Here is an 18,386-nt window from a genome sequence, read left to right on the forward strand (position 1 = left end):
TGCGGTCTTTCTTGACTTGTAAGCATAGACAACAGTATTATCATGAGAAACTAAATGAAAAATTTTAACAGCAAGAAATAACTTTATATCCGACCAGAGTTACTGTATTAATTGAAAAATAATTAATTATCATATAAACTCCTCCGATGTACTATTATTTTTGTTAGCACTCTTTCATCTTTTAATTTTAACATTTTTGTATGGAGTAGTGATACACATATCAAAATTTTTTATCTTAAATGATGTGACATTCATTAATTGATTGGTAAGAATAATAAAATTAATTCACTTGAATCTTGTAAAAATATCAACCAATCAATGAATTATATATCATTTGAGATAGAATTTGAGATAAAAATTTGAGATATTTCTATCAGCATTGTCACCTTGTAATCATCATGGCTGTAAGCGGGGTCGTGGTTGTTGACTATTGAAGACTAATTAATGTGAGGTGCTATGTGTGATTCACAACTGCATTGACAAAGAGTCAGTGGCCAATTATCAACTAAAACTGCTGAGTCCTACCAAACATTTAGTCATCAAGTCAAAGAGGACTTCTTTTTTTTTTATTACCCTTTATGGATCTAAATACATGTAGGTCCAGGAAAAAAATCTTTATTTTATTAAAATAAAGATCAAATTAAAAATGTGTGTGTATATATATATAATTTATTAAATAATAAAAATAAAATAAAATATTTAAATATATATGTATTTATTTTTATCTTTTAACTCATTCCTCATTTCGATAAAATGAATATCATTTCTCTTTCATGTTGCCATGCCCATCCACTTTGCCCACGAAATTCTTTTAAATAAATCAATGTTCCCTCAAAACGCCATTCAAAAAAATAAATTTTTTGTTATTAAATATTTTTTGTTAAAAGGAAAGTGATTATTTGCTTCAAGTGTTATTTACTTCAAGTGGGTTGTTATTCAACGTGTTTGACCATTACATGTCTATAGATTTTGAAGGACTTTGCAGCTTTTCTCAAGTAAAGGATTTTGATGGGCTTAGTGCTTATATTTAAACACAGCATAAAAGAATCTCCCACAAACGAATTACAGCGAATTGATAAGTCAAATAAAACGCAGAGCTGAAATATTGAAAGTTTGAAACTTACAGGCAAAATTAAGTAGAAATCAATTTTTTTTTTTTAATAAAGGGGTGGGCAAAGCTTAAATAACTTTTTTTTTCTCTATTATTACCTCTAAGGATTGAATTCGGTGGTCAGCAGCCACAAATTTCGTGCTGTTACCAATCCGATCACGCCTTGGAGGCAAATCAAGCCTCTTACATCTAACCCTCTTCATCCACTTCACCCACGTATTTCTTCCAAAACCAATGTTGTCTCCAGACTTTATCCATCTGCTCAATTGGCACATTCTTAGTCTCTGGCAAAAATAAGTGCATAAATGTAGTCATCACCATTACCCATCCTCCAAAGAAGAAGAAAATCCCTGCCTTAAAATGGCAAAGCATCGCTAAAAATGTTTGTGCAGTGAAGAAAATAAACACAAGGCAAACTGCAACGGTGATACTTTGCCCTGCTGATCTAATCTCCAATGGAAAAATTTCGCTCGGAACCAACCATGCCAATGGCCCCCATGAATATGAAAACCCGGCTGAATATACACATACCAGGACTAAAATTAAGTAAGCATAGCCTTCGCTGAATCCCCCATGATCACCAAGCTCAGCAGCCATGATTGAACCAATAATTACTTGTGAAACAAACATCTGTATACCCCCAACTAAAAACAATATTTTCCTGCCAAGTTTATCGACTAGAATCATTGATATGATTGTTAAAACTGTGCCTATACCACCAGTCACAACGGCAGACAAGAGTAATGATGCACTTTCACTTAGTTTAAGTGTCCTGAGTAGTACTGGAGCATATAATCCAATGATATTGATTCCTGTCACTTGTTGGAAAAATGGTATCAGTATTGCCATTACTAGCTGAGGCCTGTATTTCCTTTGTATGATTTTCTTAAATGGGTGGTTGATAGTTTTTGAGATGGAGCTTGCTCTGATAAGATCATTGAGTTCTGCTTCAACATCAGCTGTGCCGCGCACACGCTGCAGCATCCTTTTAGCCTTTTGGGGGTCATTGCTGCGCTGGATTATGCTGTTTGGTGTTTCTGGCATGAAAAGTGCACCTACTGTTAGTATTGAAGCAGGGGCTGCAGCCATTGCTAGGGATATTCTCCAGCCCCAACCGCCCTTGATCTTTTGGGTGCCGTAATTGAGAAGATTAGCGGATAGAACACCAATGGCAAGACATACTTGGAAGCCAATGTTGAATGCTCCTCTGTGTTTTGGTGGTGCCATTTCAGAGAGATATAGTGGCACTGACTACAACCAACAAATTGAAACTAACTGATCAACAAACCAAATAATAATAATAATAATGATAATAATAATAGTAAGAGTAATAGAAATAGTAATAAAATAATAATAATTATAATCAAACACTTACTTGGTTTGCAAAACCAATGCCAATACCAAGCAACACACGCCCAAATATAAGCATGTAAATGTTAAATGCGGCTCCTCCGAGGGCTGAACCAGCAAGAAAAGCTGTGCCGCCGACAAGAATTGATGCTTTGCGGCCGAAGGCTCTGGTGACTGAGGAGGCAAATAAGGAAGCTATAAGGCCAGCAATGTACAGAGAGGAGGTGAAGGTGGTTAATAGTTGGCTGTCAAACTTGCAGTAGTTGCTAACTTTGGTGTCTTCTCTCATCTTTGTGTACACTCCTGGGAAGAACTTCTTCAAAAATGGCTCCATTGACGTCACTCCACCTTAACGTACATATTCACAAGTAAATATTTTAAATGTCACCTTGAAAAAAAATTAATGAATGAATGAATAAATTTCGCTTGAAAATTTAAATTGGTTCCTGTAACCATGTTACTTAACCGTAACACCTGGTCAAGGAATATAAAGTATAACTCGAAAGGTCTTAAGTGCTATATTTTTAAACGTTTGGTTTATTTATTATTAATTACAAAAGGAAGGACTGGCGTGATAAAAACTCGAATAAAAATCAGTTCTTGGGGGCTTTGAAATTTAAAAGGTCCTAATTTAAAGAACAGCCGTCTTGTTTCGGGACACCTTACAGTTGCATTAAAATCTGTCCACGCAACCTATTTGGCATCAATTGGTCATCGTATTTATCGTCAAATCCACCAATATCATGCCAAGCACAGCATGTGAGGCCAATGAAGGATTCGTTGACTCCTAGATTAAAAGAAATATCACGTCGTACAAGGATTTGATGCTCAATTGCGTTGGTGTTTAGATTCAAATGAGATTAGCGTTAGATAAATTCTAACCGTTGATTCAGTTCTCAGCATAGGTTAGGAATGAAATTGAAAGGTAAGTTAGAACATGTGCTCAACACAAGTTAACACTAAATCCTTATCTTAAAATATCAGCATTTTACAGATTTTTGCAAGTTACATGAGCACATCTGTGTCTTTGTAAATTTGTAAATTGTTGTTGTTTTATAGCTAGTTACAGTTAATCAGCTGAAACCTATATTTTTTTCAAAAATAAATTTTCAAACTAGAATCAGTTTATAATTGAGTCGTAAAACAATAGCAGATTTATTTTTAATTATGTTTTATAACTGCAATGATCTATCGAGAAGAACTTCTGGTAGGCCTTGGTTTTTGGATTTGTTATAATATATGATAAATATTACAAGTACAGAGCTTTGCTATGCCCTTTTCATACCCAAAAAAAAAAAAAAAACACTGCAATGATCTACTAAATTTACAAGTACCACAATTAAACCGTCGACGAATTAATAGTAATCTTTACTTGACAATTAAGTTATTTGATAAACATCATATGCACTGGGCAGCTAAGCTTAATTTAGCTGATTGTAATTATAAGTTTCCACCGATTTTATATGGCACTCCGCAAGCCAGCCTAATCCAAGGTCATTGATCGGCTGGAGCGGATGGAGAAGATTAAAGATGATTGGGGGATTTAGACCCATCAGGGCCAGATGAATCATATTATAAAGGAGATAAGAGCAGGAAAAAGAACCTGAAATTCCAATATCATAGCCGAAAATAAGCCCGCCAGTGGCAGCAACAATACATGACAAGACAACAAATGGAGTTACTTTTCCATTGTAATATTGCCCTCCTTCACTAGTTATTGCTAAGCCCACCGCCATATCTGCTGCTGTTTTACTTTCAAAACTGATCCGCACTCACATCAAGAGAAAGAAGAGAAGAGAGAGTAGTGTGTGTGTTCAAGATTGCTGATTTATTGAATGCTTAAAAAGAGCTGTGTCTCTCTTGAATAGTAAATATCTAGACGATTAATATCAGCATCAACATTTGATCAAACATGGCAGGATGTGGGGCAGTTGAATCCTGCAGAATTAATGTGAGACCATGGGGTCTTAATTAGCTTCACTATCCGACAATATGTGAAAACAATCAAGCGGGACCAATGTACTTTTACTTTCTGTGTATACATGTATCTCAATGTACATAAATTAAACAAATTTACCACCTAATCTTTTTTTTTTTTTTTCCAACACTCGTATTTCTAAATTGCACTAATTTGAAAAGAAAGAGTTTACTAAAAGGAAACTTTTAGATTCATTTATAGGAGCAATTCGCATCACAGTGCTTGTTGAATCTTCTTACTTTCTTCTCCCACATCCTCAACAATTTTCATCCAAAACCAATGCTCTCTCCACACTTTATCCATCTGCTCAATTGGCACATTTTTAGTCTCTGGCAAGAAGAAATGCATGAATGTAGTCATAATCAGCACCAATCCTCCAAAGAAGAAGAAAATCCCTGCCTTAAAATGGCAAAGCATGGGTAAAAACGTTTGTGCAGTCAAGAAAGTAAACAAGAAATTAACTGCAACAGTAATACTTTGCCCTGCTGATCTAATTTCCAGTGGAAAAATTTCACTTGGAACCAACCATGCTAATGGCCCCCATGAATAACAATACCCGGATGAGTATAGACAAACCATAACTAAAATTAAGTAAGCATAGCCCTCGCTGAATCCACCGCGATCACCAAGTTGAGCTGCCATGATTGATCCAATCATTACTTGTGACACAAGCATCTGTATACCCCCAACTAAAAACAATACTTTCCTGCCAAATTTATCGGCCAGAATCATTGATACGATTGCGAAAACTGTACCCATACCGCCAGCCACTAATGCAGACAATAGTAGTGATGTACTTTCACCTAGTTTAAGTGTCCTGAACAGTACTGGAGAATATAACCCAACAATATTGATTCCTGTTACTTGTTGGAAAAATGGTATCAGTATTGCCATTACTAGCTGAGGCCTGTATTTTCTTTGTACGATATTCTTAAATGGGTGAGTAATAGATTTTGAAATGGAGCTTGCTCTGATGAGATCATTGAGTTCTGCTTCAACGTCAGCTATGCCACGAACACGCTGCAGCATCTTTTGAGCCTTTTGGTGGTCGTTGCTGCGCTGGATTATGCTGTTGGGTGTTTCTGGCAAGAAAATTGCACCTATTGTTAGTATTGAGGCAGGGGCCGCAGCCATTGCCAGGGAGATTCTCCAGCCCCAACCGCCCTTGATCTTTTGGGTGCCGTAATTGAGAAGATTAGCAGATAGAACTCCAATAGCACCACATAATTGAAAGCCAATGTTAAATGTTCCTCTGTATTTTGGTGGTGCCATTTCTGAGAGATATAGTGGCACTGACTGCAAGATATTAATTAAAACCAACTGAAAAATTATTCAACAAACATTTGAAAAAAAATAAAAAGATTATCAAACACTTACCTGGTTTCCAAAACCAATGCCAACTCCGAGCAACAAACGCCCAAATATCAGCATGTAAATGTTAAATGCAGAGCCTCCGAGGGCTGAACCAGCTAGAAATGCCACGCCGCCAATCAATATTGACACTTTGCGGCCGAGGGCTCTGGTGACTGAGGAAGCAATTAAGGAACCCAAAATGCCAGTAATGTACAAAGAGGACGTGAAGGTGGTTAATAGTTGGCTGTCAAACTTGCAGTAGTTGCTAACTTTGGTGTCTTCTCTCATGTTTTTGTACACTTCTGGGAAGAACTTCTTCAAGAATGGCTCCATTGATGTCACTCCACCTTAACAAACACTTTCACGGGTAAATATTTTTAAATTGGCTTCTGTTAACTGTATTACCAACTTTCTTTAACGGTAAATCACAGTCAAGGACTACAAAGTGTAATCCCTAAGGACTTTAGTTCAATTAGTTTAAAACCTTGGGGTTTATTTATTATGAATTAAAAATATAAGGACTCGTGTGGTTGGTTTAGGACATGTGTGAAATCTGGCCACACAAACTAATTAGCATTGTTCTATAATTTAATCATTGCATTTGTCGTCACATCAGTCAATTTCATGCCAAGCACTCCATGAATACTTTTTATGGGCAAATGTCATTTTCCTTTTCTATATATTTTCAATATCTTCATTTTATGAATTTTAACAAGTCAACACTAACTAGCTACAAAATGACAAAACTTACCAACTCCAGTTTTCATTATTCGTATCTTTGTGGAGGGTTGAAGTTTGTCAATTTTTGGTATATTATGGCTAGCTCTCTAATTACCTAAAAATATAAAATTTTACAAAATTAGACTTTCGCACTAAATTAATTGTTTGTGTGTCTTAAAACTATGTCTGTTCTATTTAAGATATGCATATAATTGTCATGACTCTACAAAATTTTGCAAGTACTACAACTAAATTGCCCGATAAACAACAATCTTCACTTGAAAATATTAAGTGTTTCATAAACATTCATTTTTACTGGACAACTAAGGTAAGGTAATAAGCTTCTGTTGACAAAAGATAATTGAAGGATTTTGATCCATCAGTGGGTCAGATGAATTATAAGTAAAACGTGAAGGAGATATGAGCAGCAAGGGGGAAAAAACCTGAAATTCCAATATCATAGCCGAAAATAAGCCCACCGGTGGCAGCAACAATACAAGACAAGACAACAAATCGGGTCACTTTTCCTTTGTAATGCTGCCCTCCTTCACAAGTTATTGCTAAGCCTACTGCCATATTATCTGCTGCCAGTGCTGCTGCTTTATCTTCAAAACTGATTACTTATGGCATGGGAAAGAAGAGAAGAGAAGAGTAGAGCGAGTAGTCTGTATATTCATGAGTGCAGAGAGAGTGAAGGCTTAAAAGGAGCACTTGACCAAACAGGGCAGCTAGCTGTTCGTGTGGGGCCGTTGAGTGTTAAAAAATTAATGTGTGACGTTTTAATTGGCTTCACTATCAGACAATATTTGAGTAATCAAGCCACAAGCGGGACCAATATAAAATATATTGAACCAAATTTACCATCTCATTTTTTTTTTTATTTTACACTCATATTATTACGACGAAAGAGATAAGATGCAATTGACAAATAATTTCTAATTTAAAAAAGAAAGATTTTACTAAAAAGAAACTCTTAAATTCATTCACTGGAGCAATATCTATCATATTGCTTCTTGTATCTTACTTTCTTCACTAATTTCCCCAACAATTTTCTTCCAAAACCAATGCTCTCCCCACACTTTATCCATCTGCTCAATTGGCACATTTTTAGTCTCTGGTAAAAAGAAGTGCACAAATGTAGTCATCACCACCACCCATCCTCCAAAGAAGAAGAAAATCCCTGACTTAAAATGGCAAAGCATCGCTAAAAATGTTTGTGCAATCAAGAAAGTGAACAAAAAACCAACTGCAACATTAATACTTTGCCCTGCTGATCTAATCTCCAATGGAAATATTTCACTTGGAACCAAAAATCCCAATGGTCCCCATGACACTGCAAACCCGGCTACATATACACAAATTAGAACTAAAATTAAGTAAGCATTGCCTTTGCTGAATCCACCCTGATCACCGAGCTGATTTTCCATGATTGATCCAATCATTACCTGTGCGGCAAGCATCTGTATTCCCCCAACTAGGAACAATACTTTTCGGCCAAGTTTATCGACTAGGATCATCGATATGATTGTTGAAAGCGTACCTATACCGCCAGTCACAACTGCAGACATGAGTAGTGAGGTACTTTCACTAAGTTTAATTGTCCTAAAGAGTACTGGAGCATAGAACCCAATGACATTGATTCCTGTTACTTGTAGGAAAAATGGTATCAGTATTGCCATCACTAGCTGAGGCCTGTATTTTCTTTGTATAATTTTCTTAAATGGATGGTTAACGGTTTTTGCAATAGAGCTTGCTTTGATGAGATCATCAAATTCGGCTTCGACATCATCAGTTCCTCGGATGCGTTGTAACATCTGTTTGGCCCTTTGGAGGTCATTGCTGCGTTGGATTATGCTGTTGGGTGTTTCTGGCAGGAAAAGTGCACCCAATGTTAGTATTAAAGCAGGAGCTGCAGCCATTGCTAGGGAGATTCTCCAGCCCCAACCTCCCTTGATCTTTTGGGTGCCGTAGTTGATAAGACTAGCTGCTAGAATTCCAATGGCAGTACATAATTCGTAGCCAATGTTGAATGCTCCCCTGTGCCTTGGTGGTGCCATTTCTGAGAGATATAGTGGCACTGACTGCAACCAACAAAATTAAAACCAATTGAAAATTGTTCAACAAATTAAAACTTTGAATTTTTTTTTTTTTTAAAAGGACATCAAACACTTGCCTGGTTTGCGAAACCAATGCCAACTCCAAGCAATACACGCCCAAATATCAGCATATAAATGTTTAATGCAGCACCGCCAAGGGCTGAACCAGCGAGAAATGCTGTGCCGCCGACCAGGATTGATGCTCTGCGCCCGAAGGCTTTAGTGACTGTGGAGGCAAATAAGGAAGCAATAAGGCCAGCAATGTATAAGGAGGACGTGAAGGAGGTTAATAGTTGGCTATCAAACTTGCAGTAGTTGCTAATATGGGTGTCTTCCTTCATCTTTCTGTACACTTTTGGGAAAAATTTCTCCAAAAATGGCTCCATTGATGTTACTCCACCTTCATGTTGAAATTCACATTTAAATATTATAAACTCAATAAAAAATCAAATGCATGATCCTTCATAACCCTCCAATCGGTTTTTTTACTTTTTCACGAAAGTTATACTACATGAACTCCTTTTTTTCTTTCTTCCTTTTTTTCGCTAATTCATTTAATCAAATACACTGATATCATGCCAAGCACGCCATGTGAGACTAGGATTTGTTGATTTCTATGGTATAATGAACATGCATATGTAGATACGTGGTAATTATTCTCAAGTGAGAACATTTGCATGCATTATTTAAATACGGACTTCGGCTAAAGTGTTCAATAGACACCAATCTTTGAAAAATAATTGAAGTGTTTGTCAAACATTCGCATTTAACATCTAAGGTAAGACTGTAATCCAAGATCGTTGAATCACTGGACAGATTTGAGCACAACAAATGCATTAATTATATAAATAACGTGAAGGAAATATATGCAGAAACAGACCTGAAATTCCAAGATCATAGCCGAAAATAAGACCTCCAGTGGCAGCAACAATACAAGACAAGACAACAAATGAAGTGATCTTGCCATTGTAATCTTGCCCGCCTTCACTACTTATTGCTAAGCCCACTGCCATACTGGCTGCTGCTTAATCTTCAAGACTGAGTTCTCACAGCAACAGAAAGATGAGTAAAGAAGAGAAGAGATAGTAGTGTGTTCAAAATAGCAGACACTGGAGGCTTTAAATAAATCAAGGAGCCGTAGTCTCTCTTGAGTCGTAGGTGTGGGCTTCCTTTGGTATTGTAGTGTAAAAGCCATTGAGCTATAAAATAAAAGTTGATGGTATTTGAAAAATACATAATAATTTTGACAAAAGATAGTATGTTATAATAATTTTTTCATCAAATAACTTAGGAATAGAATCATCTTATTAATAGCCGCCAAGCCATGATTTACCAAACACTTTAGAGCTGTAACTTAAGCCATAGCTCTGCAGCAGCAGTACTAAACGGACCGGCAGACAATAATATCAGTATCAACATATGATCAACATCGCAGTATGTTGTTGAAAATTGAAGAATTAATGTGAGAGCATGGACTTTTACTAGCTTCTCATAATCAAGAAATGCGTGAAAGCAATCTAACGGGACCAATATATTTTTCACTTGCTGGCATGGATCTTGAACAAAACAAGAAAAAGTTAGTACACCTCATCAGTCACACCTTTAGTTCATGTGCTTTCAAAGTTTAAGTAGAAAAAACTGAGGTTACAAAATATATACACATTGACAAACAATCTCTTACAAAATGATTATTAGAGATTGGTGTGAGTCCTGTATGATTTTCGCTTAGAGCACCAAACTTTTGGGCATCAATAATCCAAATATAGAAACTTGTTAAACTAATAATTTTTACCTTCACTGATTCAAATAAGTGTATATATATCAAGCTTCCTCCATCTTACCCTGTTCATCCACTTCACCCACATATTTCTTCCAAAACCAATGCTCCCTCCACACTCCATCCATTTGCTCAATTGGCACATTTTTAGTCTCTGGTAAAAGCAATTGCATAAATGCAGTCATGACCACCACCCATCCACCAAAGAAGAAGAAAATCCCTGCCTTAAAATGGCAAAGCATTGCTAGAAATGTTTGTGCAACAATGAAAGTAAATACAAAGCTCACAGCAACAGTAATACTTTGCCCGGCTGATCTAATCTCCAATTGAAAAATCTCACTTGGAACCAACCACCCTAATGGTCCCCATGACCATCCAAATCCAGCAACATATACACATATCAAAATTAGGACTACAATAGAGTACCCTTTGCTCACTGTACCCTGATCACCAAGCTGAACAGCCATAACTCCACCAATTATTACTTGTGACACAAACATCTGTATTCCCCCAATTAAGAATAATTTTTTGCGGCCAAGCCTATCAACTATGAACATCGATATCAATGTAGATCCTGCTCCTACAATCCCAGAAAAAACTGAAGACAACAGCGAAGCACTTACACCTAGACCAATTGTCCTGAATAGCAACGGAGCATAGAATGCAATCACATTGATGCCGGTAACTTGTTGAAAGAATGGTATGGCTGTAGCCATTACAAGCTGAGGCCTATACTTTCTCTGTATGATTTTCTTAAAGGGGTGGTTAATGGTTTTTGCAGTGGAGCTTGCTTTGAGGAGATCATCGAATTCTGCTTGGACATCATTAGTTCCTCGCACGCGTTGCAGCATCAGCTTGGCCTTTTGGTGATCAGACTTGCGCTGAATTAGGCTGTTGGGTGTTTCTGGCAAGAAAAGTGCTCCCAGTGTTAGTATGGAAGCAGGGACCGCAGCTAATGCTAATGACACTCTCCAGCCCCAACCGCCTTTGATTTGCTCAGTGCCATAGTTGATGAAATTAGCCGCTAGTGCCCCGATGCCAATGCTAAATTGGAAGCCATTGTTGATTGCTCCTCTGTATCTTGCTGGTGCCATTTCTGATAGATACAATGGAACTGACTGCAAAACAAATAATGAGGATTGAGTCATGATTAGGTGCATTGGCAGAACCAGGATGTTGGTTCAACATGCATGGACCAGAACGAAGAAGGATCAAGATTCTCTCCTAATCTGATCATATCCTGAGCAAATAAGTCAATTGTTAATTGATAGTTAATAAATAAAAAAATAAAAATATTGAATCTTACCCATACACTAACACTAAAAAACACATGGTAGAAGATTTTCAAAAACTCAGAAGAGATCAGATCAGGAGAGAATCATTTTCCAACGAAGAAACCACAAACTTGAAGAGTCCATAATCCAAGATATATATATGTAAACTGAGAGGCCAAAACATGTATTTGAAAAAAAAAATTGACTAAAACTTCAAATAAAACCAAGTATCCTAAATATTCTTTTTACTAAGGGAGTCTAAGTCCGAGGCTAAAACATAAATGTGCAATATGCTAGAAACTGACGTGACAGTATTATATCGTTACATTTCATATAACTTATTATGTCCCCAAAATATATAAAACGTTGTAACATTTAAGTAGGGTTCATTTGAATTTTGCAAAGATTGTAAGTCACAGGAAATGTAACTTAGCAAGACCTAGTATATATTGTAAATGACTTACTTGGTTGGCGAAACCAACCCCAACTCCGAGCAATAAACGGCCAAAAATGAGCATATAGACATTAACAGCTGCACCGCCGAGGGCTGAACCGGCAAGAAAAGCTGCACCGCCCATTAACACTGACGGTTTACGGCCAAACGCTCGAGTGACAGAGGAGGCGACGAAGGAAGCAACCAGGCCAGCAACATAGAGAGAGGACGTGAAGGAGGTCAATAGTTGACTGTCAAATTTGCAGTAGTTGCTAATCTTTGTGTCTTCTTTCATCTTTCTGTGCACTTCCGGAAAGAATTTCTCCAAAAATGGCTCCATTGATGTCACCCCACCTTCACATTTACTTTCACAAATCAGTGCATCCTTTCGTCGAGTTAAATTTTTACAAACAACAAGGGCTCAAGTGATAGAAACCGTTTTTTTTACAGTTTTTTCAATTATCTAATCATTTTATGTTTTGTTTTTCTCCTTGTCGGATACTTCTAACGTGCCAACAATTGGCAATTGTCTTAAGTCTTTTAGCAATTATTGTCCACCATTTGTGCATGTCAATATCACGCGAAGCAATCCACGTGAAACCATTTAAATTTTCTTTCCTGTAAAATTGAATCTTTAATCATGTTGATTGAAATTAAAATTATCATCAACATGATCAAATCTTCATCTTTATAAGTCGAATTTGGATGACTAATCAAGCAAACAGGTACTAAAAGCCACTCAATATTCTCTTTATTTTTTACTCATCTTTTAGATTAAAATTACCATCATCGTTCCAATATACATTTAATGAATTGACATATTACATAATGCAAAGATAGTACCAAACAAACAAAATTAATGCAGAGAAGTGATATTTTTATATAGCAAGAAGCACCAAGGAAAGAGATAGAATTAAAGAAATGAACAGACCTGAAATTCCAATATCGTAGCCAAAAATAACCCCTCCCATGCCAGCCATCATACAAGACAAAATAACGAACGCAGTTATCTTCCCATTGTATATATTATTATCACCACCTTCACTTGCTATCGCCATCCCTGCTGCCATGGCTTTGCTTTGCCGCTCCTAAAACACTTGACCGAAGCTCACAACACAGTCACAAAGAAGGAGATATAGTTTATGAAAGAGAGAAAGAAAGTTCAAAAGTTGTAGAAAAAGCTATAGCACTTCAAACAACACAACACAAGCAGGAAGCAGCCTCTGTTGACTGGTAAAGATTTTCGGTATCACTACTAAAAATAAAAAATCACACTGGCTTTGGACTTATTAGTGTGAGTACAAGTGACGTGATTGAAACAAACAAATGAACATGGAAGATGACCAGATGTTCGGAACTTCGCTGTCAGACAGTAAATTTTATATTATCACAAAACCCCTAAAGAGTAGGGACCAGCGCTATACTTTCTTGTTAGAGCGTTGAACGAAATGGGAAATTTTGTTTACAAAAAGCTCCTATTTGTTTCTCTGAATTTTACTTTATTTGACTGACTTTATGAGTTAGGCAGAAAGGTCCCTTGTTTGTTAGAGACGTGAGATGTCCTCTTTCTTCTGCCCTAGTGCTGCTTATTATGCCCTTAAAACAATATGTTCCATTTAAAAATGGAAATTATCAATCACAACCCAGAAAGCATATATAAATTTTCTTTTTGAGCAAATAATGGACTGAAAATAGGAAAAGAAACCAAAAAAAAATTCTCATGAAATTGTTAATTTTTTTTATGTTAATTTGTTACTTAGCAGAATTATTTTAAGAAAATTATATAGTGGAAGCTCTGGGGGTTTTAAGGACACATATCAAGAAACACTAGGGATGGCAAAAATCCCCACGGGGACGGGTACCCTCGGGGATTTTCCCCATTCGGGGAGGGTATGAGGATAATTTTATACCCAATTTCTTATTCGGGGATGGGACGGGGATGAGGTGGAATCCCCATCCCCTACTCATTTCCCCATTTTAATTTTTAATTTTATTTTAATTTTTTAAAATTACTAGTAAATAAATTATAAAATTTAAATTATAAAATTATAAATATTGGTAAAAATAAAAAATATCAAAATATTTATATTATTAAACTTTTAGGCTAATTAACAAATTAAAGTCCTAAATTTTTATTTAGGACATTAAAAAGACCGAGTAGATTCTATTAGCCCAACATTTTTTTTAATTTTAATATTCTTTAAATATTTTAAACTTAAATCTATTTTTTATTTATTTTTAGATGTTATAATTGCCCACAGCGAATCACAATTTTAATATCTAATCTAATTTAATCTAATATAATATTTACTCTTGATTTGCTCCAATTTAACTATTGTGTTGTAAAGGGAATAATCCACATTTATAAAGTGCCCACGCCACCATTGAAAAAGTTAATTTTGAATCTAAATTCGATTTTATTTGTAACAATTTTGTATTAAACTATTAATTTGTTCATGATAGTTTGTAAAAGAAGTTTGTATCTCTTACATGTTGCGTTACTTACTAATTTAATATATGTGACTTTTGTAATAGATATTAATATAAGATATATTTCGAACTTTACTTTTATTTGAATTTTTTATTTTAATATGATTAACTCAAAATCGAAAATAAAAAAAATGTATTAGTTATTCGGAGATCGGAGACCCTCGGGGATCCCTTGTTATTATTCGGGGAGGGGATCAAGATTCTCTCAAATAATTCTGACGGGGACGGGGAGAGGACGGGGACATACGCAAAATATTAGGGATGAGTACGGGGAGATCGGTCCCCTCCCCTCCCCTCCCCATTGCCATCCCTAAGAAACACATTGAGATTGTGTTAAAAATATATAGATATTTTGATTCTATAATATCGTTGGAAAGATGAGGGATCAAGTGAAATTTTTCAAAACTTTTGAAGAATTGATTTTGTTATTATTAATTGTTACTAAATCAAGCGGGAAGGGTGCTTTCCTTTTTAGAATGAATGGACGAATTAAACAAGAGAGAAAATCTTGAAAATATACCAAAGTTAAATTAATTAACATTTTATCACAATCTTCATTATTGAAGGAGAATATTTTATGTTTCCTCCCAAGATTTTATCTCATTGCATTAAATTGGAATTTTTTTGAGTAATGAGAAAAGAATTAACTTAGGTGGTCTTCTTATCCTCCAATTTCACCAATTTTCCATTTTCATCTCAATCCATTGAATTCTATGCCGGCCTATTTTCTCATTCTGTTATCAACTTCCTCCTTAAGATGGTATAATATTTTTGCAATTTTTTCGCACTGTCGAATATTTTCTATAAAAGATCTTCCAATTTTAGATGCGGTTACTAATTATGGGCTACTTTATAGTTATTCTGCTTCAATTTAATCCTTAAATTACAATAATTTATTTTACTTTAAAGAGTAAATTAGAAGGGTCAATTATCCTCAGTAATCATGGGCATTTATCGTCTTTCATAGAGACTCGAACAAATTCTACTATGGTGGGAGAAGAATCTTTAACGCTTGCCAATGGATTGGGTAATGTCAACCGATAAACAGTAACAAGATCAAAACCTATTGAAAAACTTGATGGGCTCCCTTGGAAGACAAAAGCCGTTACACGGTGTCTGAAATAAAAGCCCAACGTTAATCCACATGGACCAAGTTTGGTTAAGTCCGATCCATTTTTCTGCTTAATTTGATCCTGGTCTTGCCATCCTAAGGCTCCGTTTGGTACAACTTATTAAATAGAGCTTATAACAGTAGAGCTTATACCAATAGAGCTTATATCAATAGAGCTTTTGGACAAAAAGTCATTGGTTGTTTGGTTGTCAATAAAAAAGTACTTTTGAACCATTAAATTGTGTAATATTTTTTTATATTATATATTTTTTAGAAAAGCTCTCCAATCTCTACTTCCAAAAGCTCAAATTTTGGGCTTTTACTAGTAGAGGTAAATTAGCTTATTTAAACTAAAAAAACTCTACTAAAAAAAAATCAAACACCATAAAAAATTTTAAAAAGTGCTTATGGGATTAAATAAGCACTTATGGCTCTTAAATAAGCCATACCAAACAGGCACTAAATCCACTAATATTGTGTTTACTTTTCAAAATAGGACTATTCCAGTATTTACTTATAAATTTTAAGGGGGAGCGAAAATTTCATTCCGTGAGCCCTACTTACTTTTGGAGTGAGAATCCCAATTCCCACTCCTATGGGTGGAGATGGAAATAGGAATCCACTCCTCCCTCTTTTTTTTTTATTCTTATATTTAATAAAATAAAATAAATAAAATTTAATATGCTCCAATTTTATATAAAACACTTGTATGTGGGTTGCACTTCTTTTAATATACTTGCATATGTTGATGTCAATTTGCATTAATCAATGCAATACAAATTTTACAATATAACATTCAAATATAAGAGAAATTCCATAATACATTAGAGATAATACAATTAATTAATACATGATGATATGTATAATTGAATTTTATATAACTACCATTTATATGTATACTAGTTTTTCAAAATAAATATATACATGTTATAATATCATTTACTTATTATATGACTAACATGATACCTTAGAGATATTTTAGAAGGGCAAATGCTATGTTACAATTAATGTAACATACACACTCAACAACAACCACACAAATTGTGTGGGCCCATTATTTGTGTGGTTGTTGTTGAGTGTGTATGTTACATTAATTGTAACATAGGGACTCCCAGATTTTAGAAGTTCTCAAAACATAGAAAACACCAATAATTGTTTAATTGTTTCTATTGCATAATTTAAGTTTAGATCCTTCCAAACAAAGAAAATGTCCAAATTGACATTGAAGTTTTTGTAAGTACCTCAACCAACATCGTGATCATGACTTCGAGTGTAAGATTATTTTTGTGAGTCAATCAGTAAAGAATTGTGGTATACGACCGTGTACACCTAATTAGGACTTATTGTATAAATATGTATAAAATATTAATGATTTAGATATTTAGGAGATGAGTAACCTAGTCATATACTTGTGACTAATTGTATATCACACAAGATGTAAAATTTTCAAGGTAAAAGAACAAATTAAAAATTATGTAAAGTCAATGAAATAAAAATTATGTAAAAGTCATTCTTCACTTGATCACTAATATATCACATCACATCTTTATTACGAATTAAGCAGATTTTGATTTAAGTTTTGAGATTATCAACATTACCATACAGTGAGAAATCTTATTACAGTCTCACGAATCTATCTTTTTATTTGTTAATTTATCTACATATATATAAAATATTTGTTCTTTTTTATTGAGAGAGAGATTTACGAATTCTTTCTTGCTCAATAGAGATATCAAATATAGTTTGAGAACCACTCATAGGGCATGTGATAAGCTACTAAGCTATATATATACTTTCATTTCCCCTTTTATAAATAAAGATTACATATTTTCTTTCAATTGTTCGAAAGCAAATCTGGTCTGATATAGGCATACATACTGGACTTTGCCTTTATTTAGGAGGCTTTTGCTATTTTAACTTGATGACTTAATTTTAATCGGTTAAATCATTAGATTTATTTGTTTCAACTTGTGATAATATAGTAATAGATTATTATTATTTTTACTTGTTTATATTCTTTCAATAGAAGCCCAACGTTAATACATCATAAACTATAATAAAATTGATTGACTTATTCTAATTTAGAATATTAAAGGATTGTATTCACCTGAACACAATTTATCTTATGATAAAATATTATCTTATTTATGTTCGTTGAGATATTTATTATTTATTTAACATTTAATATTTGTAAGAGTACAAATGTAAAAGTATTAGTTTTCAAAATTTTTAAGCTAAAAAGAACTTAACATTTATTATCAAACATTCAGACAAAAAAATATATCATTCATATTCAGACATTTAACTTTATTTAGTATTTATTAAGAATCCAAACAAAAAATAAACGTCACCTTAGTTATTAAAGTAAAGTATATAATAATAATAACAATAATAATAATTAAACATAGACACGGCTCACGCACATATTGAATGAAAATGCCGCAATATTTTCCCAAGTCCATAACCCCACATATTTTGAGTTTAATTGTCAATAAATAATTATAGATAAACTATAAATAAAATATAAATAAGCCATCCGAGGTATACGGCTATACGCCACTCAATATTTGGACAACTGGGTACACATTTCACTAAATTTGAGAGAAATTTGGAAGTAGGGGTGGGCACGGTTCGGTTCGGTTCGGTTCGGTTTGAAATTAAGTAGAACCGATTTAAATCGGTTATTTTATAAA

General features: G+C 34.6%; 4 protein-coding genes across 4 annotated transcripts; all 4 read right to left on the minus strand.

The window, feature by feature from the left end:
- Nucleotides 1–1,013: 1,013 nt before the first annotated feature.
- On the minus strand, nt 1,014–4,537 carry LOC18031518 (hexose carrier protein HEX6). The gene is made up of 3 exons (XM_006421540.2): nt 4,065–4,537; nt 2,487–2,809; nt 1,014–2,362 (listed from the first exon to the last, which is right to left on the minus strand). The coding sequence occupies exons 1-3, from the start codon at nt 4,195–4,197 to the stop codon at nt 1,301–1,303; spliced, it is 1,518 nt and encodes a 505-aa protein (XP_006421603.1). The 5' UTR covers nt 4,198–4,537; the 3' UTR covers nt 1,014–1,300.
- A 9-nt stretch (nt 4,538–4,546) lies between these two features.
- On the minus strand, nt 4,547–7,188 carry LOC18032180 (hexose carrier protein HEX6). The gene is made up of 3 exons (XM_006421541.2): nt 6,956–7,188; nt 5,817–6,139; nt 4,547–5,735 (listed from the first exon to the last, which is right to left on the minus strand). The coding sequence occupies exons 1-3, from the start codon at nt 7,086–7,088 to the stop codon at nt 4,653–4,655; spliced, it is 1,539 nt and encodes a 512-aa protein (XP_006421604.1). The 5' UTR covers nt 7,089–7,188; the 3' UTR covers nt 4,547–4,652.
- Nucleotides 7,189–7,513: 325 nt separating this feature from the next.
- LOC18031513 (hexose carrier protein HEX6) lies at nt 7,514–9,691 on the minus strand. Its single transcript, XM_006421543.2, has 3 exons — nt 9,489–9,691; nt 8,686–9,008; nt 7,514–8,593 (listed from the first exon to the last, which is right to left on the minus strand). Exons 1-3 carry the CDS (start codon nt 9,619–9,621, stop codon nt 7,514–7,516), a joined length of 1,536 nt encoding a protein of 511 aa, XP_006421606.1. The 5' UTR covers nt 9,622–9,691.
- Nucleotides 9,692–10,149: 458 nt separating this feature from the next.
- Nucleotides 10,150–13,364, minus strand: LOC18031596 (hexose carrier protein HEX6). Its single transcript, XM_006421544.2, has 3 exons — nt 13,024–13,364; nt 12,124–12,446; nt 10,150–11,503 (listed from the first exon to the last, which is right to left on the minus strand). The coding sequence occupies exons 1-3, from the start codon at nt 13,160–13,162 to the stop codon at nt 10,430–10,432; spliced, it is 1,536 nt and encodes a 511-aa protein (XP_006421607.1). The 5' UTR covers nt 13,163–13,364; the 3' UTR covers nt 10,150–10,429.
- Between the last annotated feature and the right edge of the window lie 5,022 nt (nt 13,365–18,386).

This window comes from Citrus clementina, unplaced genomic scaffold, assembly GCF_000493195.1.
Source record: "Citrus clementina cultivar Clemenules unplaced genomic scaffold, Citrus_clementina_v1.0 scaffold_9, whole genome shotgun sequence".
Taxonomy (NCBI): Eukaryota; Viridiplantae; Streptophyta; class Magnoliopsida; order Sapindales; family Rutaceae; genus Citrus; species Citrus x clementina.